At 46.4% G+C, this 22,742-nt stretch overlaps 1 protein-coding gene and 1 long non-coding RNA gene across 2 annotated transcripts in view; one reads left to right on the forward strand and one right to left on the reverse strand.

The window, feature by feature from the left end:
* LOC148124570 (uncharacterized) overlaps positions 1-22,742 on the reverse strand; it is a 153,143-nt gene that overhangs the window by 97,622 nt on the left and 32,779 nt on the right. The gene's annotated exons all lie outside the window — the stretch shown is intronic.
* Positions 683-21,118, forward strand: USP21 (ubiquitin specific peptidase 21). Its single transcript, XM_026716431.2, has 14 exons — positions 683-753; positions 4,676-4,772; positions 5,639-6,485; positions 10,402-10,461; positions 11,582-11,705; positions 13,230-13,341; positions 14,050-14,187; positions 15,392-15,456; positions 16,103-16,206; positions 16,754-16,840; positions 17,828-17,906; positions 18,122-18,229; positions 19,082-19,196; positions 20,304-21,118. The coding sequence occupies exons 3-14, from the start codon at positions 5,664-5,666 to the stop codon at positions 20,392-20,394; spliced, it is 1,905 nt and encodes a 634-aa protein (XP_026572216.1). The 5' UTR covers positions 683-753; positions 4,676-4,772; positions 5,639-5,663; the 3' UTR covers positions 20,395-21,118.

The raw sequence follows: 22,742 nt of genomic DNA on the forward strand, positions 1-22,742 counted from the left end.
TGATTATTCGGGTTTTCTCCCGTGTCTTCCAATTTTATGCGGGAGAAAACCCGAATAATCAAAGATAGATAGATAGATAGATAGATAGATAGATAGATAGATTTAAACGCACAACTATTAAGGCATGGGAAAATACCTGAAGAAACCTAAATACCATACATATAAATACCCGCAAAAACATAAGAAAACATATATATATATATATATATTATATATATAAAATAAAGGGATCCTATATATATATACTATATGTGTGTGTGTGTGTGTGAGAGAGAGAGAGAGAGATAAGAATCCCTTTATTACTCAATGAAAAAATTACTGTTAATAAAAGAAGCTGCAATTTGTTTCCTTGAGGAAAACAGTTAAGAATATCATACATATTGCATGATATCAACTTTTTAAAAACATGCCGCAGCCTCTTTAAATCCCCGGAAAGCGGCTCCCCGTTGCCGTGGCAACGGGAAGCGCGCGTCGTCTCTGCCGGCCGGCAGCAAAACAGAAGCGCTTCCTTGATGACGTTCCAGAGACAGGCGAGCGGAGAACGTGAAAAGCCGCACATACTCCACGCTCGAACGCCGGCTCTCTTAGCGGCGGCGCATTCGGGAGCCGTCCGGCTCGACCCGGCGCCTGCGCAGAAGTCCTCGCCGAAGCCGGCCGCGCTCCGGGCAACGCGCGACGCGGCGCGGGAGGGCGAGGAGGAACAAAGATGGCGACCGGAGCGGCAGGAGTCGTTGCCATGGCGTCGCGCCGGCGGTGAGGCCCGCACGCTTGACGGCCTTCGCGGCTGCGGGGTTGGATTTTGGGGGGCGAGGGGAGAGCCGAGGGGGCGTCGGGGCCGCTGAGGGGGTCGAGGCGAGCGGCCCACCGACCGGGGGGTTCCCGAAAGCGCCGTTATAGCCGAGGTGCCCCTTCGCTGGGGGGATGCGGAGAGGCCTGTGGGAGGCGGGGGGGCGCCGCCTATACATTACCTCGGTGACACATGGGGGTAAGGGGCGTGTAGAGCGAGGGGGTCATTATTATGTAACCTGCAGGCGGCGGGGGAGAGGCGGTAAGTCTCGGCCGCAGGGGAGGGGTCCTTGAGGGGGTGGGCGCCCCTATTCCTGGGGTGGACCCCCTTTGCCCCAGTAGAAGATGGGGAGGGGTCCCCCGCCATCTCAGGAGGCGCTGGCCCCGAGTCTAGGGGGACCCCCGAGATCTTCCCCAGTCTGTCAAAGGCGGAGGACTACAAAGCCCATCGCTGCTGCAGGGTTTCGGCCCGTCTGGGTGCCGGAGTGATGGGAAGGGTAGTCTCCATCGCGAAGAAGCCCGGGGGCGCCAGGTTGGGGGAAGGACGGGTGAGAAAAGGGGAAAGGCACAAGGCGGTGGGGGGGGGTATGGGGGACAGTCTAAATGAACTCCACATACGGGGTTCCCCGTTCTTCCCCCCCCCCCCAATAAAGGATAGTTTATAGATTTGTAGGACTCCGATTCCCATCATCCCCCTGCCCGTATAGTGGCTTCTGGAGGGTGCCAGTTGCAGACTTCGGTGAGCTAGTTGGTACCAAGGACTTGGATAAATTAATGGCCGGGGGCGTGGGGGGAATAAATAAAAATAAATGGACAAGGGGTGTAGGAGACTTTTTTAAAAGAATGATTAAAAATGTCCCGTTGGAGGCGGCTTAAGTTGCCTCTTAGCACCGGGCTTTTCAAAGCAAGAAGGTGGGAGAGGTGGAGATTATGCTGGTGTTGCATTTTGCATTTCTGTACCGTACTGCCTCCCATCTCGGGCTTTTAAAAAATAGAAGCATAGACACAAGACCCACCCCGCTTAAACGGTGGTTAAATTTTCTGGGAGGAGGCATAATATATAGGGATAAAAGGCTGGGGAGCCCTGGGATGTATAAGGGATAAAGGGAAAGGGTAATAATAATGGTTTTTGGCTACACAAATAAGATGCCTTCCTTCCTTCCTTCCTTCCTTCCTTCCTTCCTATCTATCTATCTATCTATCTATCTATCTATCTATCTATCTATCTATCTATCTATCTATCTATCTACACTATGATCTATCTATATCTATTTACACTATCAGCTATCAATCTATCTATCTATCTACACTATCATCTGTCTATCTATCTACACTATCATCTATCTATCTACACTATCTATCTATCTATCTATCTATCTATCTACACTATCATCTATCTGTCTGTCTATCTATCTATCTATCTATCTATCTATCTATCTATCTATCTATCTCTACACTATATCTATCTATCTATCTATCTATCTCTACACTATATCTATCTATCTATCTATCTATCTACACTACCATCTATCTATCTATCTATCTATCTACACTATCATCTATCTATCTATCTATCTATCTATCTATCTATCTATCTATCTATCTATCTATCTATCTATCTATCTATCTATCTATCTATACACTATATCTATCTATCTATCTATCTATCTATCTATCTATCTATCTATCTATCTATCTATCTATCCAACTAACTTTCCTCTCTCCTTCTCTCTCTCCCTCTAAGACCCCAATAATCCTCCCCTTGATTTGACCCTTTTTAGATGCCAAGAACTGCTATTGTTCCCAGCTATGTTGATTACAGTAGTTCCATGTACGTTACAGACACTAGGAAAGTGTCCTCCGTCCTTCCTATACTTACCGTAGAACTTCAGCAAGAGCATGTAAAGTTGAAAGTTTTTTTAAAATCTATTACTCTGCCCGTCCGTCCACCTACCTAATCTATGTGCTGCCGCATCTTACTGCGATGTTCCTCGGCTCTTGGTGATTAGCTGCTCGCTAATAAGACTTAGTAAGCATTGTTTGATCTGTTTACTGGACTGATCCATTGTTCTTTGAGGGAGTTCCCAGTTAGATCTGTTCACTTAGATTCAGATCTGTGATTACTTACAGAGTTGGATTCAGGTGGGAAATTGATTCCTCTTCTTATCCTCATTTTCCTTCCTGGCTCTGTCCAGTATATTTTTCGGGCAAGAAGGTCTGTTAATTGTCATAATTTGTCACAATATTGATTGCTGTTTCCTGACCAGGGTGCCTCCATGGTGGCTATTGCAAAATAACTCTTTTTAAGGATGAGCACAGCCATCCTAAAGGATAGATCTAATGACAGTTTATTGGCACTGGAGCTAAAAATAGCATTTATTTCTGGAGAGAGCTGCCTACGTTCTTTGAAGAACATGTTGCTGTCCACTTCTACTCGTGGACTAAAAATGTATTTGACTTAACCCGAATTTTGGATTAACCATTTCGCTCATTTGCTCAGAAGGGAGATTGCTTGATTTTATAAAATGCAGTGAGCAGATTTTGAAATAATTCTGGAAGGATTGTTAGGATTTTTTTTTTTAACGTCAGTTAATTTACACGTGCAGTGTAAATACTGCACTGACAATGAAACAAACATTTCTTGCCCACAATAAAATTATAAAATGGTGCCCTTTTGCTTGACTTGTTCTTTAATTACTTGGGTGCTCCTTTTGACATTAAAATATCCAAAGCACCTACCAGCTGTAAGTGTTGCATCCAGCTTCAACTGGGCTTAGCCTGAAATTGAAATTCATAGGAATTGAGTCATCATCTCAGTGGATCGTTGTAGACGTTTTTCAGTTGGCTAGGCAAGAAAACTGCCAGAGTAAAGTACAGATGGTTCTCAACTTAGAACAGTTCACTTAATGAACCATTTGAAGTTACAACGGCACTGGAAAAAAAGTAACTTTTGTGACCGTTTTTCACACTTACGACTGCTGCAGCATCCTCCATGGTCACGTGATAAAAATTCAGACGCTTGGCAAGTGACTCGTATTGATGATGGTTGCAGCATCCTGGAGGGTCACGCAACCCCCTTTTACGATGGCAAAGTCAGTGGGGGGGGGGGGGAGCCTGATTCAGTTAGCAACCAAGCGACTAACTTAACACAGTTACGTAATTCATGTGGCAAGTACGGTCGTAAAATGGGGCAAAACTCACTTAACAGCTGTCTCGCTTAGCCAAAGAAATTTTGGGCTCAATTGTGCTCGTAAGTCAAGGGGTATCGGTAGCCTTCCAACAATACCAAGGCTTAGAGAAATTGCAATATTATCGAAGGGAGGGAGAGGAGGAAGAGGACAACGCCAACCACAATTGTGGGATCCTTGGTGCTCTCTGAGGTTGGTGGTTTTCTTGCAGACGTTTCATCACCCAGCTAGGTAACATCATCAGTGCTAGGAAGGAATGGGGTCGCTCCCTGTTTATATACAAGTGGCTCGCCCTGTCGGTCTCGGCGGAAGTGTCTTTGTGAGAAGCCTTTACTGTTGTTATAGTAGCTAGAACTACCTTTAAGCTATAACTTTTTTGTTTCCCCCTTGGGAGACAGGTGAAAGAGGCTACGTCAGGAACAGGTTTGTGTGGGATCCTGCTTTGTTGGTATAGCCTCGAGGAACGAAATTTGCCAAACCTAACCATGCTTTCCTTTCTCTCTCTTAACGCCCCCGTGAGTTAAGGTGGAGCCAGACTGATTCCTAACAGCCTCCGTGCTTCCCATCGGTTTAAAAACCCACGTCTCTTTTCGTAGCCATCTCCTCCGCGTCGTCGTTTCTCCGTGTCTCGGTTGCCTCTCGGTGTTGTCCCGGGAACCGAAAGCCCCCGTGTGAGCCCCACTTCCCGTTCTCTTTTGCAGGGCCACAGCCAAGGGGAACCCCGGTGCAGTCGGCCACCTCTGTGAGGTGTGAACGAGGAGGGGCCAGCAGAGTTGAGGGACGCTCCGCTTGCGAGAGGTGTGTATCTTTTTAGCTGCCGGGAAGGCATTCTCGCACACCATCCCGTGTTTTCTCGATTCCAGGCCAAACTACCTGTCTTCCAAGATAGCTTTATGCAGAGGTGGGCTGCTACTGGTCCGGGCGAACCAGTAGCTAATTTTATCATGTTTAATGACTGGTTCGGCGAACCAATAAATCCCAACCCTGGCTGGCTCTGCCCCTCTCACCCTGCCCCTCCCAGGAATCTCCAAGCAGCCTGTTTTGGACGCCAGGTAAGTGCAGGGCCCGGGGGTAGGATTCTACAGGTTCGCACCTATTCGCTAGAACCGGTTGTTAACATTCTAAGTAGTTGGGAGAACCGGTTGTTAGAAGAAATTACTGGGCTAATCCCGTAAGGAAGGCAGGAAGGAAACATTCTGGGGTTGCTTACAGAAACTGCCTCTCCATTAACCCTTATTACATTCTTGGCAGGACTAGACTTCCTGTCTCAGGAACGTCTCTGGAGTTTTTTTCCCCCTCCTTTGCTGGTACTTTGCTTGTGTGGAGGGACCATTCAAAGTTACAATGACCCTGAAAAAAGTGACTTACGACATTTTTTCACACGACTGTTGCAGCCTCCCCAACAGTCACGAGAGGCCAGGCGAGGAAATAGGTGCCTCGATGTGAGTGATGTTGAGTTGGCCACGCCCAGCCGGTCACATGACCACCAAGCCATGTCCACCCAGTCCCATGACCGCCGAGCCACGCCCACCACCTAAGCCACGCCCACAGAACCGGTTGTTAAAAGATTTGACTCCCACCCTTGCTTGGAACCCTGCCACGGGGGATTTTTTGGGGCTCATGGCTTACCCTTTGCCCTTTCCTTTCTCTCCCTTTCACTTCAGGGCTCTTCACATCCTTCTCTCCACCATGCCCCAAGCTTCGGAACACCGCATGAGCCGGGCGCGAGAACAAGCCGTCATAACCTCCCAGCCGAAAGCCACACACAAGCTTCTCAACGGCGGGTGCCGGCCCCCCAGCCAAGAGCACCGTGCCTGCTGCTCCTCCTCTTCCACCCTCTCCAATGGGCTCTCCGCCCTCCACGCCACCACCAACGTCACGTCCAAGCTCCGCCCTCTGCCCCCCAGGCCAGGCAACATGGAAGAGAGAAGCAAGAAAATGGAGCTGGAGCGAGGCAGGGCCTCCAAGCGGAGCGAGATGCCCCGCGGCACGCCCTCCCGCCGGGGCCCCCTCAAAGCGGACCACGGGCTCCGGGTGCCCAGCTGCCCACAAGGCTGCCCGCAGGTCTCCGGCAGCACCTCGTTCACCATGCCTCCCGGGGTTCTCCTGGGCGGTCCGGATTCGGAGTGCCGGCAAAGCAACCTGCTGCGTTCCAAGTCCATCAGCATCGGGGACTTGAGCCACCCCGGCAGCCGCGGCGAAGAGCAGCTGAGCACGGTGCTGAACCGGCTGACCCTCCAAGACCGCAGCCCGTCTTGCGGTCACAAGCTGGGCCTGGGCGCCCTGGCGCTGAAGAGGAGCTCGTCGCTCCGCAGGGTCAACGTGACGTCCGGCCTCGACGGCAGACCGGCGACCCCACTCCTCTCCGTCCGCACGGAGGGCTACCTGAGGACTTGCAACATAGACCCGCAGGCCACGGAGTACGCCCGTCCCCAAGATATCCTGATGACCGCGAACCCGCCTCCAAGCAAGACCCCGGTTCTGAGCAGGCTGGAAGACAAAGCAGCGACGGTAAGGGGCTATGGAGCATAATAGCCAGGGTGGCGCCTGGTGGTTAGAGGGCAGTATTGCAGGCTGCTTCTGCCGGCTATCAGCTGTTTGGCAGTTCGGGTCTCACTGTCTCAAGGTTGACTCAGCCTTCCGTCCTTCCGAGGCCGGTAAAATGAGGACCCGGATTGTTGGGGGAAAGAGGCTGATTCTGTAAACTGCTTAGAGAGGGCTGTAAAGCAGTTGCTATTGCTATTGTCCCTTCCTTCCTTCCTTCCTTCCTTCCTTCCTTCCTTCCTTCCTTCCTTCCTTCCTCCCTCCCTCCCTCCCTCCCTCCCTCCCTCCCTCCCTTCCTTCTGGTTAGAATGCAGTATTGCAGGTTGCTTCTGCTGGCTGCCAATTTGGGTCTCACTGGCTCAAGGTTGGCTCATCCCTTGATGTTGTTACCTAGTTGGGATATGAAATGTCTGCAAGAAAACTGCCAAGCTCAGAGAGTATCACAGTTCTCCTCCTCCTCCTCCTCCTCCTCCTCCTCCTCCTCCTCCTCTTCCTCTTCCTCCTCCTCCTCCCAAACCCCACTCCCTTTTAGCACTGATGATGTTACCTAGTTGGGTCATGAAACATCTGCAAGAAAACTGCCATGCTCAGCATCAAAGACCCCTCATTTCAACCCAACGCAAATGGGGAGCATTTGTGAAGAATACCTGGCTGTGGGAAGCAACCGCGTTGCGCATGCGTTTCTAATCTTCATTCTTTCTTTTCTTTTTTACTTATGTCTCTTTTTCCATCCTAGGTGTCCTACTGAATAGAATAGAATAGAATAGAATAGAATAGAATAGAATAGAATAGAATAGAATATAGAACATAGAATATAGAATATAGAATAGAATAGAATAGAATAGAAGAATAAGATATAGAATAGAATAGTAGAGTAGAATAGAGGAGAATAGAATAGAATAGAATAGAATAGAATAGAATAGAATAGAATAGAATAGAATAGAATAGAATAGAATATGAAACAGAATGGAAGGGGACAGAATTCTTTATTGGCCAAGTGTGATTGGACACACAAGGAATTTGTCTTTGGTGCAAATGCTCTCAGTGTACATAAAAGAAAAGAGACATTCGTCAAAAGTCAAGAGTAATCAGGCACAGCACTTAATCATAGTCATAGGTTACCCCGTAGTTGCATGAGTAGATAGATGATCCAAATTCTGATGATGGAATCACTCCATTTTTATTCTTCCCAGCCACCCCTGATTTTTTTATAAGTGCAAGGCCAATTTGGGGAGGGTAAGAAGGGAAGATACTGCTGCTAATAATCTAAGAAAAAGCGCATCGTTTCCATAGAAACACGTGTGGCACAGCACGCAAAAAGTATCACAAATCTCTTCCCCCCCCCCCAAAAAAATCTTCCTTTTTAAATACAGGCTCCATCATTCTCAAATGCCTCCCGTTTAATTTGTTGTGCATCTGTTGTTGTGCGTTTACCCTCCCCGGGGGCGCTTCTGATAGGAGACGGTCTCCCTATTTTTACTGTGTTGTGCAGAGCCACTAATCCCCGCTGGAAAAAACTTTGCTCCCCAAGCGATTCCTCCCACAGCTCATTTGCGAGTCGTGTGCCGGCAAAAGGTGTAACCCGTTAATTAATTCCCCCCGGGTTGTAAGTCTGACTCCCTCTTTTTTTTTTTTTTTTTTTTTGAGGGCCTTCCTCATCCGAAATGGTCACTAAATGAACGGTTGTAAGTCGAGGACCACCTGAGCAACCGTCTCCCCCTTTGGGGCAATTGCCCGCAGAGACACGAAACCTTCCTTTGACACACACACACACACACACACACACACACACACACACACACCCTGTCCAAAAAATTGGGCAGCCAGCTGTGGTCCTTTCAGATTCATTTTAGGATGAAGGTGGATTGAGGTGGCTCTCCCAGAAATGCGATCCTCGTTGCCCTCACCTTCCTGCCCTTTGAGGATGATTTTAGTTTAGTTTAGTTTAGTTTAGTTTAGTTTATTATTTTATTTTAGTTTCATTTTATTTCATTTCAATTTATGTTATTTTATTTTATTTTACTTCATTTCATTTCAATTTATATTATTTTACTTTACTTTACTTTACTTCACTTCACTTCATTTCACTTCACTTCACTCCACTCCACTCCACCCCACCCCACCCCACCCCACCCCACTCCACTCCACTCCACTCCACACCACTTCACTTCACTTCATTTCAATTTTTATTTTATTTTATTTTATTTATTTTATTTTTCTGGCTCCGTCAAGAAGTTGGAGTCGGATTCTCTCCTGACCAGTAGTGAAAGAGGATGTGATCCTAATTCCCTCTTTAACTAAGAGAAACGAAGTTGGAGGAACCAGAATGGAACCGGGGATTTGATTCCTTCGTCTTAATCAGGGAAAGCAGGATTGCAACAGAATCTTCTCTCTCCCTCTGAGAGCAAGAAAGTCGAAGCCAGTTCGGTTTTGCCACCTCTGAACAGCTATTTGCAAACGAAGAGGCTGAACTGGAGCAAAGAAGTGGGGTGCCATATAGTCTTCCCTCTGCATTGTTATTCTCTCGACTCACTCTACACCCAGGTCCCTAAAGGACCCTTCTCTGCTAATTAATCCCATCGCGGTGAGCCTCCAGGATAGCCAAGAATAGCTGGGAGGAAGGGGATTGGCTCATGAGCTGATGGCTTATAGAGGCAGGTGGGAAGGCTCAGCGGCCCCTTTCCCACTCAGCGCTGAACGGGGCCAGGCACAGCACCCTTGGCCGGCTTCTCCAGTTGGAGAAATCGCCCTACCGAAAGGCCGTGGCGGCACACGGTCAGGAACCCGACCGGAGCTATGCCAGAGGTCCAGGGGGCCACCTTGGTGGAACTGCCTCAGAAATTACACCGTACCCTCTGCACCAAGGGCAAGTGCAAGCTTAACAGCCGAGGGACAGACATCCGTGAGTCGGTCGTCCATACGGCAATGATGGGTCTTCTCCTGATGGCCAACAAGGTAACTCTCGGAATATCCTCAGAAAAGAATATGGGTAGCTCAGGGTTGAAAGGAGGCCTCCGCGGGGCTGTCTGAGCTGGGTGGTTTTCTGGCAGACGTCTCGTGACCCAACTAGGGAACATCATCAGTTCTAGAAGGGAGAGAAGGGTTTGTGGAGAGGAGGAGGAAGAAAAGGACTGTGGGGTTCTTGGTGCTGTCTGAGATGTCTCATTACCCAACTAGGTAACATTGTCAGTGCTTCATTGCTGGAGGTTTTTAAGATTGGAGAATAATTTCTACAGAATAGTATAGCGTCTCCTACTTGAGCAGGGGTTGGACTAGATGACCTCAAAGGCCCCTTCCAACGCTGGGGCTCTGTTGTTCTACTATCCTTCCTTCCTTCCTTCCTTCCTTCCTTCCTTCTCCATCGCTAGAGGTTTTGAAGAAGAGATTGGACAGCCATTTGTCTGAAATGGGCAGAGGGGTTTCCTGCATGAGTGGGGGGTGGGGTTGGACTAGAAGACCTCAAAGGTCCCTTTTCAACTCTTCTTACTCTACTATCCTCCCTCTCCTTCCCTCATCTCTGGAGGTTTTCCAAAAAGAGACCGAAGAACAATTTATCTGAAAAGGGTTTCCTGCTTATGCAGAGGGTTGGACTAGAACATCTCTAAGGCCCTTTCCAACTCTCGCTGTTCTGCTATTCTGTTTTGTTTGAGGCAGCTTCAGCAAGGAATAAATAACGGGGGTGGCAACGGTGCGCAACCCAGAGTGTGATGTAGGGCATCTTCAAACCATCTGGCTTAAGGCAGCTACATTCACCCGTCTTGGACCGCTCTATTTATCGACTCCTAAATAGAAATCTAGTCCCCCCATCCTAGCGGGACGCGAAACAAGCTGTCACAACGAAGCTGTCATCTATTCATCATCCCTTTGTTTCTGTTTCCTTTAGACACATCACACGCTCCTGCTAAGCTCCGGGCACGTAGGACTACGCAACCTTGGCAACACAGTAAGCGAGAAATTGTCAGGGGTGTCTCCTTCCCTCCTCTCTTTCTCTCCCCCCCCCTCCTCCTTTTGCCCTGCAAAGACTTCTTAAATATCTGGGGACTGGTTAGATTTTGCTTTGGTGGGACATCCTAATATGGATGAAGGTGGAAGTTGGGTAAATACATTTATTTGTTTGTTTGTTTATAAAATTTTATGGGCCACCGATCTTACAGCAGAGTAATTTGGTGTGGCTTACAGCCTTAAAAAGATGAAATGACACAGCTGCCAGGCAGTGGTTAAGAGTGCAGTGCTGCAAGCTAGCGGCCTACAATTTGGCAGTTCAAATCCCACCAGGCTCACGGTTGACTCGGCCTTCCATCCTCCCGAGGTGGGTAAAATGAGGAGCCAGATTGTTGGTGGGGGAGGCAAGAGGCTGACTCTGCAAACTGCTTAGGGAGGGCTGTGAAGCACTGTGAAGTGATATATAAGTCTTAAGGGCTATTGCTCTTCTGGCAGTAACCCCCATTTAAATCAGGAGTCTCGAGGCAAACTTCCAAAACTTCCAAAGGATTTATTGGGAGTTAACATGTCCGGCACTGCCTGGGTGTAGCCGACTCTGAGACACATCTTTCATTGTCACCCTTGACCCTGGTTTTCCCCCCCTGGTTTTCCCCCCCACCCCCTGGGTATATCATAATTCATATTCTCGAATGGGACACCTCCATAGCAGAGTCATCCATCATGCTCTCCAGTTAGATATTTGCACCGCAGAAATTCCAGTCACCTAGTTACTATCTTTGAAAACATTTATGGAATGCGCTTTCGGTTTGCAAGCTGCTGCACTGCTCCCCCCTCCTCCCTTTCTAAAAAGACCCAAGAAATATTTTATGAGTTGACAATAACTCCCTAACTAATTGCCCCATCTTGGGTGGGGCATTTGGACACTCGGGACTTGGGTCCTTCCTCCTCCCCAAGATGCCAGAGGCGGAAAGGGCGATGCTTCGTAGCACCGATTCAAGCCGAAGAGAGCCTGCGTTGGGTTGGTTTCCCCCACCACCACTATTGCCCCGACGTAAAAAACGATCTTTTGAACCGCAACGAAGGGGCCTCCTCGCCTTGCCTTTTTTGTCCCCTCTCCTCAGTGCTTCATGAACGCGGTGTTACAATGCCTGAGCAGCACCAAGCCCTTACGAGACTACCTTCTCCGTCGGGAATTTCGGCAGGAACAACCTTGTACGCTCCGGGTCCAGCAGGAATTGACCGAAGGTACAAGACAAAGGGCGTGGCGCCAGGTTCCCCTCCTGCCCTCGGTCTCCGCCTCGTCAATACAGGAAGGGTTACCTCACCAGATTGCAAGCAGGGAGCTCTGCCGCTCTCCGGAGAAGCTTAACCCTGCCTCTTGCAGGCTCCGATTATATAAGCGCTCCCGTCTTAAGGGGTGTAATTAGAGGCCTTAATGCCAGGGCAATCCTCTCCCTCGGTCACCTGTGGGCTGTTTTTAGCCTCGGCTGGCAAATCGAAGAGGGTTGCTGAGGCCATGCTTCAGTTAGTAGAGAATAGAATAGAATAGAATAGAATAGAATAGAATAGAATAGAATAGAATAGAATAGAATAGAATAGAATAGAATAGATATTGGAATGTAAAATAGAATAGAAAACAGAATAGAATAGATATTGGAATGTAGAATAGAATAGATATTGGAATGTAGAATAGAATAGAATAGAATAAGAATGAATAGAATAGAATAGAATAGAATAGAATAGAATAGAATAGAATAGAATAGAATAGAATAGAGTGGAATAGGATAGGATAGGATAGGATAGGATAGGATAGGATAGGATAGAGAATAGAATAGAATAGAATAGAAAACAGAATAGAATAGATATTGGAATGTAAAATAGAATAGAAAACAGAATAGAATAGAGATAGAAATAATAGAATAGAATAGAATAGAATAGAATAGAATAGAATAGAGATAGAATAGAATAGAATAGAAATAGAATAGAATAGAATAGAATAGAATAGAATAGAATAGAAGTTGGAAGGGACCTTGGAGGTCTGCCAGTCCAACCCCCTGCCTAGGTAGAAAACCCTACATCACTTCAGACAAACAGTTATCCAACATCTTTTTAAAAACTTCCAACGCTCGAGCATTCACAACTTCTGGAGGCAACTAGAGTAGGGAATATTTTCATTTTATTTTATTTATTACGTTGCTCTGCTGCCTAGTTCACTGATGGCTGTCATTCTGTTGGAAGCCCACAACTAAAGGAAAAGCCCAGAATATCTCAGGCATCAGTTAAACTCTTGGCAGGCGGGAGCGTCATGTTGTCTGATACAGAATATTTTCAGGAATAATTGCTTTCTCCAGTGAATTCCCCTGCATGACGTGGCCACAATAACAGAGGGGGGTGGGAGAGGAAGAGAGAGATAGGAAGAAGAAGAGAGAGGAAGAGAGAGGAAGAGAGGGAGAAGAGACGTAGGGGAGAGAGGTAGGGGAGAGAGGAAGAGAGAGAGGAAGAGGAAGAGAGGAGAGAGAGGAAGGGGGAAAGAGAAAGAGAGAGAGAGAGAGAGAGAGAGAGAGTATAGTCCCTCTCAGTTCAATACGATTTAGGAATTAATCCTCAGCAGGATGTACAGAAGTGCAGGCTTAGTCTATTAACTTATTGACCTAGTGAATTAGGTATAAAAATAGAAGAGGCCACGCTGTGGGCTTTTGGGCAAAGCTGCTGACAGTTGGAAGGAGAAGGCGGGGAAACTGACCAGTGGGCGTGTCCCCTTCTCTCCAGCCTTGGCAGATGTCATCGCCACGTTGTGGCACCCCGATACCACCGAGGCCGCCAACCCCAGCCGCTTCAAGTCCGTCTTTCAGAAATACGTCCCATCTTTTACAGGATACAGGTGAGGCGTGCCCTGTCTCCTAAGCTTGCAGCGGCCAACCTATTCCTCCTAATGCTCACTGGTGGCAAAAAGTTGCAATCTTGTGCAAACCTGCGGTACAGGGTTTTCCCAACCTTAGCCATTTTCAGAAGGGGGGGAACTTCAAGTCCCAGAATTCCCCAGTCAGAAAGGTTTCAGGTTTCTGGACTTCGACTCCCAGAATTCCCCAGCCAGCATGTTTTAAAGAGGAATGGGTTTCAAGCCCAGAATTCCCCAGCTAGTGTGCTTTAATGTGGTTGGAATTCAACTTCCAGAATTCCCCATCCAGCAGGCTTTAATATGGGTGGACTTCAACTCCCAGAATCCCCCAGCCAGCAGGCTTTAATATGGGTGGACTTCAACTCCCAGAATCCCCCAGCCAGCAGGCTTTAATATGGGTGGACTACAACTCCCAGAATCCCCCAGCCAGCAGGCTTTAATATGGGTGGACTCCAACTCCCAGAATTCCCCAGCCAGCAGGCTTTAATATGGGTGGACTCCAACTCCCAGAATTCCCCAGCCAGCAGGCTTTAAGAGGGATAGACTTCAACTCCCAGAATCTATGAAATATCCGAATTTCTTTCAAAAGTATTTATGATCGAATTCTTTGATCCAGAGTTATATTATCTCACATCTTGGAAAATATGCCAGCCTGTGTGACTTTTTTCCCCCCCTCTCTTTTCTTTCTAGCCAGCAAGACGCTCAGGAGTTTTTAAAGTTCCTCATGGACCGACTCCACGTGGAGATTAACCGGAAGGGCCGTAAAAGCCCCTGCATTCTCTCCGATACCAAGTGGCCCTCGGTACTAGAGGAATCCGAAATGTTGAGGTGAGCCAGGGCCAGGAACGGGGTGTTGAATTGCGCCCTCGATGGGAGAAACAGTTTTAATTTATCGGTTGCTGCTCGTCGCTGCGCTCTTCTTCCTTCCCCTCGGTACAGATTTCCTGACTTTTTACAATAGTAGAGAATTTTTTCCTCCCTTCTGTAATGTGGACTTTTCAGATATGGGCTTTACCGTTCGATATATTGGTAAATGCTGGTTTGTTTGTTTTTTAATATAGTACGGTATCTTTTTCCTTTGCCTTGTTACTACATCGGATTATTATTTTTTTAGAAAACCCGTTTTTTACTTAGTTTTTATACTTTTGGCATATATTTTTTCTTTGTATTTGCTTGTCTTTTTCTATATTTATATAGAAAATATACAGTTGATAATGGCCTATTGACTTCATCACCAAGTTTTATTTCTTCTATTTTTTTAGTGAGCTGTAGTGAGCTTTTGTAACGTTGTCTATTTTTTAAACTTGTCCTAAAATAAACAATTAGGGTTTTTTTTTAAATAAATGAATCGTTTTTGTTTTCTTGTCTTCAAAACCTGAACATCAAAACAACGACTTGCTAGGGTTTTTTTTTGATTCAGAAAGTGTGGGTACATTGATGACACAAAATAACTCCATTTTGGCCCTCAATCACCCTTCCTTCCTTCCTCCCTCCCCTTTTTCTGTCCTTCCTTCCATCCATCCATCTCTCCTTCCTTCCTCCCTCCCTTCCCTTTTCCTTCCTTCCATCCACCCATCCATCCATCTATCTCTCCTTCCTTCCTCCCTTCCTGTTTCCTTCCTTCCTTCCATCCATCTATCCATCCATCCACCCATCCATCCATCTCTCTCTCCTTCCTTCCTTCCTTCCTCCCTCCCTTCCCTTTTCCTTCCTTCCATCCATCCATCCATCTATCTCTCCTTCCTTCCTCCCTTCCCTTTTCCTTCCTTCCATCCATCTATCCATCCATCCACCCATCCATCCATCTCTCCTTCCTTCCTTCCCTTTTCCTTTCTTCCATCCATCCATCTATCCATCCATCCATCTCTCCTTCCTTCCTCCCTCCCTTCCCTTTTCCTTCCATCCATCCATCTATCCATCCGTCCAGCCATCCAGCCATCTCTCCTTCCTTCCTCCCTCTCTCTCCTTTTTCCTTCCTTTCTTCCTTCCTTCCTTCCTCTCATTTTCTTTCTTGTTTCTGCTCTCCTTCCAGTGACGACGAGCAAGCTAACCAGATGTGGAAACGCTACTTGGAAAGAGAAGACAGCAAAATAGTAGGTGCGTAGACCCTCACTCCAGTGACAGAAACCAGCAAAAAAGCCCCTGCAAAATAGTAGCCACGTGACTTCAGGATGCCGCAAATGATAGAAAATGATAAAAAAAAATCATAGAGAATTCTATTGTTTAAAGACAATGAGGTGAATATAGCAGAGCCCCAACAAGCGGGAAAAATAAAGAAATAAGTACAAATTGGGAAAATAGCATAATATTGAAACATAAAAGAATATATTATAATTATAATGAGCACATCAGGGTTAGAAGTTGAAAGATTAAAAACTCTGTAGTTTGTATTGTTACAGCTAGCATTGTGTGGAAAAAATATATTAACCCAGTCATTACACTGTCCACAAAAACGTTGGTTGTTAAAGGAAAACTACAAATAAAACATACCAAAAAAAAAAAGAAAGAAGAACTTGGGAACCAGACCGTAAGTAGCCCTGGAGAGGTCATCCTCACTTCAAATGGTCACTAAGCTAGCGGTTGTTAAGCGAGGATTGCCTGTCCCTTTGCTCGAGGTCAACCAAGCCAAACATTTCGATCTCTCTAAAAGGTTCCACACTGATCTCTGTCGTAACAGAACCTCCTTTCCTTTCTTCTCTCTCCTCCCTTCTCTCTCTCTCTCTCTCTCTCTTTCCCCCGCCAGACCTCTTCGTTGGCCAGTTGAAGAGCTGCCTCAAGTGTCAGGCCTGTGGCTATCGGTCCATCACCTTCGAGGTTTTCTGCGACCTCTCCCTGCCTATCCCCAAGGTGAGATCCCACGGGATCACGCAGAGCAGCAACCAGGGGATGCTCTTGACCTGCTGATCTATTCAATCCCAAAGTCTGATGGTTGGTAGGGATGTGCTGGGGGAGGAGGAGAAGGGGGAGCTCTTGTAGGGAACGGTTCAACCCCTCAACCCACGTTTATCGCCCAGTTTTTGATGGTGAGTTGAAACGCTTTTGATAAATAGGAAAGCGAGCTGCTCCGAGAGCACGGAGGATGTTCTCTAGCTGGGTCATGAAACGTCTGCAAGGAAACCGCCCAGCCCAGAGAGCACCAAGGACCCCACAGTTCTCCCTTCCCCCTTCTAGTACGGATTCAAACTCCTCGAATTGATACCAATCAAGGAGAATATTTGTAGCTCAAGGTTGAAATGAGGAGGGGGTGGGGGCGGGGTGGTCCTTGGTGCTCTCTGAGCTGGGTGGTTTTTCTCGCAGGCGTTTCATGAGCCAAACTAGGTAACGTTGTCTAGCTACCCAGATGGCGAGGTGGAAAGGTATCGCTAACCAAACGTCCTGCTTGCCTTTTACGCAGAAAGGATTCGCTGGCGGGAAGGTGTCTCTGCTCGACTGCTTCAAGCTTTTCACCAAAGAGGAAGAGCTGGATTCTGAAAACGCGCCGGTAAACTTTGCCTCCCCCTTCTCCTCCTCCTCCTCCTCCTCTGGGTGCCCGAGGAAATTTCAACCTGGGAGATTAGGAATCTACCGGCAGCCCTCGCCTGACAACGGTCGATCTGGTGACCAATCAAAGTTAGAACGGCAATGGCAAAGGTCATAAAATGGGGTGGAACTCACTTAACGCCTGTTTCTCTCAGCCATGCAAATTTGGGGCTCATTTGTGGTTGTAAATCAAGGACTACCTGTAACCATTTCTACAGGATTTACACCAAGCCAAACTCACTCTTCTCTCGCTCTCTCCTCTCTGTCTCTTTTTCTCTCTGTCTCTCTTTATCTTTCTTTTTCCCTCCCTCTCCTCTCTCTCTGTCTCTCTCTCTGTTTGTCTCTCTTTCTCTCTCTCCCTCTCCTCTTTTTCTCTTTCTCCCTCCCTCTCCTCTCTCTCTCTCTCTTTTCTCTCTCTCTCTTTCCCTCTCCTCTCTTTATCTTTCTTTTTCCCTCCCTCTCCTCTCTCTCTGTCTCTCTGTTTGTCTCTCTTTCTCTCTCTCCCTCTCCTCTTTCTCTCTCTCTCTTCTCCCTCTCTCTCCTCTCTTTCTCTCTCTGTCTCTCTTTCTCTCTCCCTCTCCTCTCTTTATCTTTTTCCCTCCCTCTCCGCTCTCTCTGTCTGTCTCTCTCTCCCTCCCTCCCTCTCCTCTCTGTCTCCATGTCTCTGTTTGTCTCTCTTTCTCTCTCTCCTCTCTTTCTCTCTCTTTCTTTCTCCCTCCGTCTCCGTCTCTCTCTCTTTCTCTCTGTCTATCTCTCTTTCCCTCTCCCTCTTCTCTTGTTCTCTCTCTTCCTCCCCTCCCTCCCTCTCCTCTCCGTCTCTCCCCCCTTCTCTCTTTCTCTCTCTTTCTCTCTCTGTCTGTCTCTCTTTCTCTCTCCCTCTTCTCTTTTTCTCTCTCTTTCTCCCTCCCTCCCTCCCTCTCCTCTCTGTCTCTCTCTCCTCTCCCCCCAGGTATGTGACAAATGCCGGCAAAGGACCCGAAGCACCAAGAAGCTGACCATCCAGCGTTTCCCCCGTATCCTCGTGCTGCGTATCCTTTCCCATTATTTGCTTCTCCATCCCGCTGGGATTTTGTGGGGGAAGAAAATGTGGGATAAAGAGGGAGAAAGGTGGCGTGTTGAAAACCCTCCTCCAGAGTCACCTAATAGTGAAATGGGCTGCCTAAAAAAATAAAAAAATTTAAAAAATCAACGTTATGCCAAACATTCTGTGAGTTACCTGCTCCTTGACCTTCGCTTTTCTCAGATCTCAACCGGTTTTCCACCACCCGCTATTCCATTAAGAAATGCTCCGTTTATGTAGATTTCCCCCTCCAGCAGCTCAACCTGAAGGAGTTTGCAAGCGAAAAGGCCGGTCAGTCATGCTCCTGAATTTGGGGACGGTTCTTTCTGGGTATCTTTAATTTTTTCTTTTTTTAGAACGGAGTGGAATGGAATAGAACAAAGAATGAGTAGAGTTAGACAGACTTAGATGTAGAGTACAGTAGAGAATATAGAGTATAGAGTAGAATAGAGTGGAAGGAATGGGAAAGGAATAGCATGGAATGGAATGGAACAAAGAAGGAATAGAGTGGAGGAATGGAGTAGGGTATAGAACAGGGGTGGGCAAACTTTTTGGCTCGGGGGCCTCATTGACTTTTAAAATTTGACAGACGGGCCACCACCTGGTGTCGAAATGCCTGTCATTACAAGTCAAAATCAAATGAATGCAATCAATCAGTCATTCACATCAAACCTTAATTCTGTACCAATCTTCGGCGGGCCGGATTAAAAAGACCAACGGGCCAGATGTGGCCCCTGGGCCGTAGTTTGCCCACCCCTGGTATAGAATATAGAGTAGAATGGAGTCGAATAGAATGGAATTGGAATGGAATGAATGGGAATAGAGGAATAGAATAGGAGAGAAATAGGAATAGAATAGAGAATAAAATAGAGTATAGAGTGGAATGGAATTGGAATAGAATAGAATAGAATAGAATAGAATAGAATAGAATAGAATAGAATAGAATAGAATAGAATAGAATAGAATAGAATAGAATAGAATAGAATAGAATAGAATAGAATGCAGAATAGAATAGAATAGAATAGGGAATAGAATAGAATAGAATTTTTAAAAGTATTTTTAAACAGAGCCAATCCCATCAGTAGCATGAAATCTGTTCTTTGGTATCCGTTTACATCACCCGCCGTTTTCACTCTCTCGAAGGCACCCCCGTGTATAACCTGTATGCCTTGTGCAATCACTCCGGAAGTGTCCACTACGGTCATTACACGGCCTTCTGCAAGGATCAGTCTGGCTGGCGTGTGTTTAACGATTCCCGGTAAGCCTCCGTGTGCAATTTAGACGTTGCACATAAACAGTTTAGAAACTTCGGTGGAAAGTTTCAGCGACGCGCAGAGAAACGAAATACATCCAAATGACAGCTAGTCCTAGACATAGCAACCCCCTTGTTTACTGACCGTTCAAAGTTACAAAGGCCCCGAAATACAGTGACTTTAGGACTGTTTTTCACACTTATAACCGTCCCAGCCTCCCCGCAGTCAAATCTCATAAAATTGGGCAGAACTCACTTTACAAATTTCTCGCTTAACCTCCCTCTGCTTTTTGGAATCTTGTCATATTTTCATTATTTTACATTCGTTTGGAACAAATGTAGTAATCTTGGCAAAATGTTCATTGTTACAGTAGCTATAAACAACCATACTCAGACAACACACTGTTCATATAGACATTGAATTTTTATGTTTAATATTAGCTGGATACCCATGCTTCGCTACGAAACTATGTGGTCGGCCTTAGTTTTTGGGGAGGAAAATAATGTGTGTATGTGGGGAATTACGCCTCTGCCTCCCAGGATCCATCAGTATTCACCTGTTTAGCGTCCTATCCGTGTGTCAGAGAGTTGAGGGCTGTTTGGAAACTGAAACAGTTTTTGCTGTGTGAGCAAGGAGACAGCAAGGAGCCTGGGCGTGGCTTAGCTCAACTGTTCTGTACTGAAGCTGCTTGGTGCTGTGAAATTGAAACTGAACCTCCTCTCCTCTGCTTGTGTTTTGCATTTGGAAGAGATTTCTTTTCGGGTGGGGAGGGGGAGTAGAACTCCTTAGCATCAGAGCGTGTTAATAATAATAATATACTGTAGGAAATACTAATGCTCTGATGGTCATTTTGAAAAATCCTTTCTTAGTGAGCCCCAGAAGCCCAATTTCAAGTTCGTAGGCTTTACGGTTCTGGATATTTTGTGATGATGCGTGAGTGATATTTCGCTTTTATATACAGTATATAGATTTTTAAAAAAGAGAAAAAAAAATTAAAAACAGAAACAAGTGTCTCGCTTAACAACAGGAACTTTGGATTCAGTTGTGGTCATATCGAGGACTACCTCTCTTAACTCCTCCCCGCTTCCCCAATCCCTCCCCTCTTTCCGCAGGGTGTCCCCCATCAACGAGAACCAGGTCCCCTCCAGCGAAGGTTACGTACTTTTCTACGAGCTGGATGACTTGCACTGGAAGAAACCGTAAAACAAAAAAAGAGAGACAGAGAGAAAAGAAGAAGAAGTATTCATTCGCAGCCCTTTTCGACCACGAGCCGCTCTTGCCTCAGCGACTGGCCCGTGGGTCTTTTTTAAACCCTCAGAGAAAAGGAGGAGAAAAAGCAGTGGTGGCCGAAAGAATTAATAAAGCCCAAGAAACGGTTACCGCGTGGGGTTCGTTTCTGCAAAGGCTGGATCTTCACTTCGGTTTTCCTACCTTTTTAATCCAGGTTTCTTTCGGCTTTTTCTTTTTTTAAAAAAAAAATGTTTTTGTTTTATTTTTATTTCTTGCCTCTGCGGGGTTTTTCCCCCCCAGTCTCGAATTCCCCAGAGTTTTAAGATTTAGATGGGGGAGAAAAAAAAAATGGATTTTGTGCGTGGGGGGGAAAAAAATGAGAATTGGAGGGTCGCAACCTCGAGCAGTCGTTTTTCCTCCTCTGCACATCCGTTCTTCTTTTTTCTTTTTCTTTCCCTCCTTCCCTCCTTTCCTGTCTGCCCCACTAACCCTCAGGGCCAAACTAAGGTGTGCTATGACACCCCCCACCCCACCCACCCCCACAATCAGAGACTGGGGTGCCGCGCTTGGTTTTAACAACTTTCTACACAATGAAGGGTTTGTTGTACATTTGCAGTAGATGACTCGAGAGAAAATGAAGAGATTGAAACTTTTTTTGTGAATAAATTTATTTAACAAAAAAAAAAAAAAAAGGAAACACCACGTTGTCTTGGTTCTGTTGGGGAGTGGGAGGCGTGTCCCGAAAAGGCCGGCTTTTTGAAAAGGGTCTTGAGTTGTTGGGGTGCCTGGAGAATTTGGGGACTGGAAATTTCTTGAGTTTAAACTAATTCAATAATCCTGGTGCTTTAAAAAGTTTTTAAAAAAACACCTTCCTAATTGATAGGGAAATTTTGATGAGTGGGAGTCATTCTGGCCAGATGTGAAACACCACTGGAATTGATGAAGTAAGATATACTGCGTCTCAATGTGGAGGTTCCATTAAGGTAGCGGTGGCTAACTTTTTTGGGCTTCTGTGCTGAAAATTGCGCACCAGAAAGCCTTCCGTACAGGGTCCCCCACACCTCCTGCTCATGCATGTGTGATTCCCCCCCAACCGCCACCTTACTTGCACTGCATGTGCCTCCTAGCTGATTTTTCAGCCTCCCAGAGGCTCAAGGAAAGCCTCTGCAGCCTTTGTAGGCCGAAAAATGGGCTCGATTCGTCACTTCCTGTATTTCCAAAAACACTGGAAGTGATGAAATGGGCCTGTTTTTCGGCCTCTGGGAGGCTGAAAAAGGCCTCAAACGGGCCAAAACTCAGCTGGGAGGCGCACACATGCGCAGTACAGGTAAGTTTAGTCAGGGCTCGTGTGTTATAGGTTTGCCATCACGGCATCAAATCCCAACAATCCCTGAGAATTATTGCCATTTTCCATCCCCTTGTCAGATCCCCTTTTTCAAAACGCCGGGAACAGAATTGTCCGAAAAGTGGATTTCTTTTGTTTGGGTTGCAAGTGGCCAAGAACAGACAAGCTGGCAGTTTGATTTTTGCAGGCTTAGTTTCTATGTCTTCATTTAAGGTCCGTCGCTGCCTCTGTAACTTGTGTTTCGCTTCTTTGCAACCGGAGAGCAGTTTTTTTTTTTCTCTAGGATCAAAACCTGTGAGTCTGTGCGCTTCTCTTGTGTGTTTTTTGCATGTGTGCAGGGAGGTTGTAGTAATTCCTGGGTTATTCTAAAACTGGGCAGTGCAATAGGCGACAAAAAAAAGTTTAATATTATTTGATATTAATTTTTTTTAAAAAATCCCTGTATTCTGAATTTAGGCCTTGCAACCCATCTGGAACCACCTCACTGGGGCCAAATTAGCATAAGAGCTCACTCAGGAGGTAGAACCTCCAGTGACAAAGGGAGTCTATAGGCCTCCTGACCTCCCTAGAGTTTTTTTTTTAAAAAAAATAGCATTTGGTGAATAGGGACAGCAGGGATTTCATTGGAATCTCTTGCAAGCCCAAAAGTAATGGTTTAACTCTCAGAAGACACTATGATGAATGATTGTATTAATTTAGATATTCTAAGCTGCACAACAACCCTGCAGAGTTGTGCAGTCACACCTTAAGAGGCATTTCCCAGCTCCTCTCATGTCCAAGGAGGTGAAAATCCTAGTCCTCATGAATTTATCTCTGTTAAATCAGACGTAGAGCTCTAATAGATCTGGTCTAATCGGCTTAATTAAAAAAAACGTAATTTAGGTGCGATCTCGAGAATAAAATAAAATAAAATAAAATAAAAATGGCTCAATGCTATATCACACCACTTCCGTCAACATCCCGAAGTCCCCGCCCA

Source organism: Pseudonaja textilis, chromosome 16 (genome assembly GCF_049901715.1).
Source record: "Pseudonaja textilis isolate UNSWEBS1 chromosome 16, rPseTex1.2, whole genome shotgun sequence".
NCBI classification, from domain to species: Eukaryota; Metazoa; Chordata; class Lepidosauria; order Squamata; family Elapidae; genus Pseudonaja; species Pseudonaja textilis.

What these genes read in the sequence shown, in the direction of transcription:
- USP21 (XM_026716431.2), top strand. Translation starts at nt 5,664, where the DNA reads ATGCCCCAAGCTTCGGAACACCGCATGAGCCGGGCGCGAGAACAAGCC. An exon ending in CCCCCGTATCCTCGTGCTGC is followed by an intron (nt 17,907 to 18,121) that starts GTATCCTTTCCC and finishes CGCTTTTCTCAG; the next exon opens with ATCTCAACCGGTTTTCCACC. An exon ending in CGTGTGTTTAACGATTCCCG is followed by an intron (nt 19,197 to 20,303) that starts GTAAGCCTCCGT and finishes CTCTTTCCGCAG; the next exon opens with GGTGTCCCCCATCAACGAGA.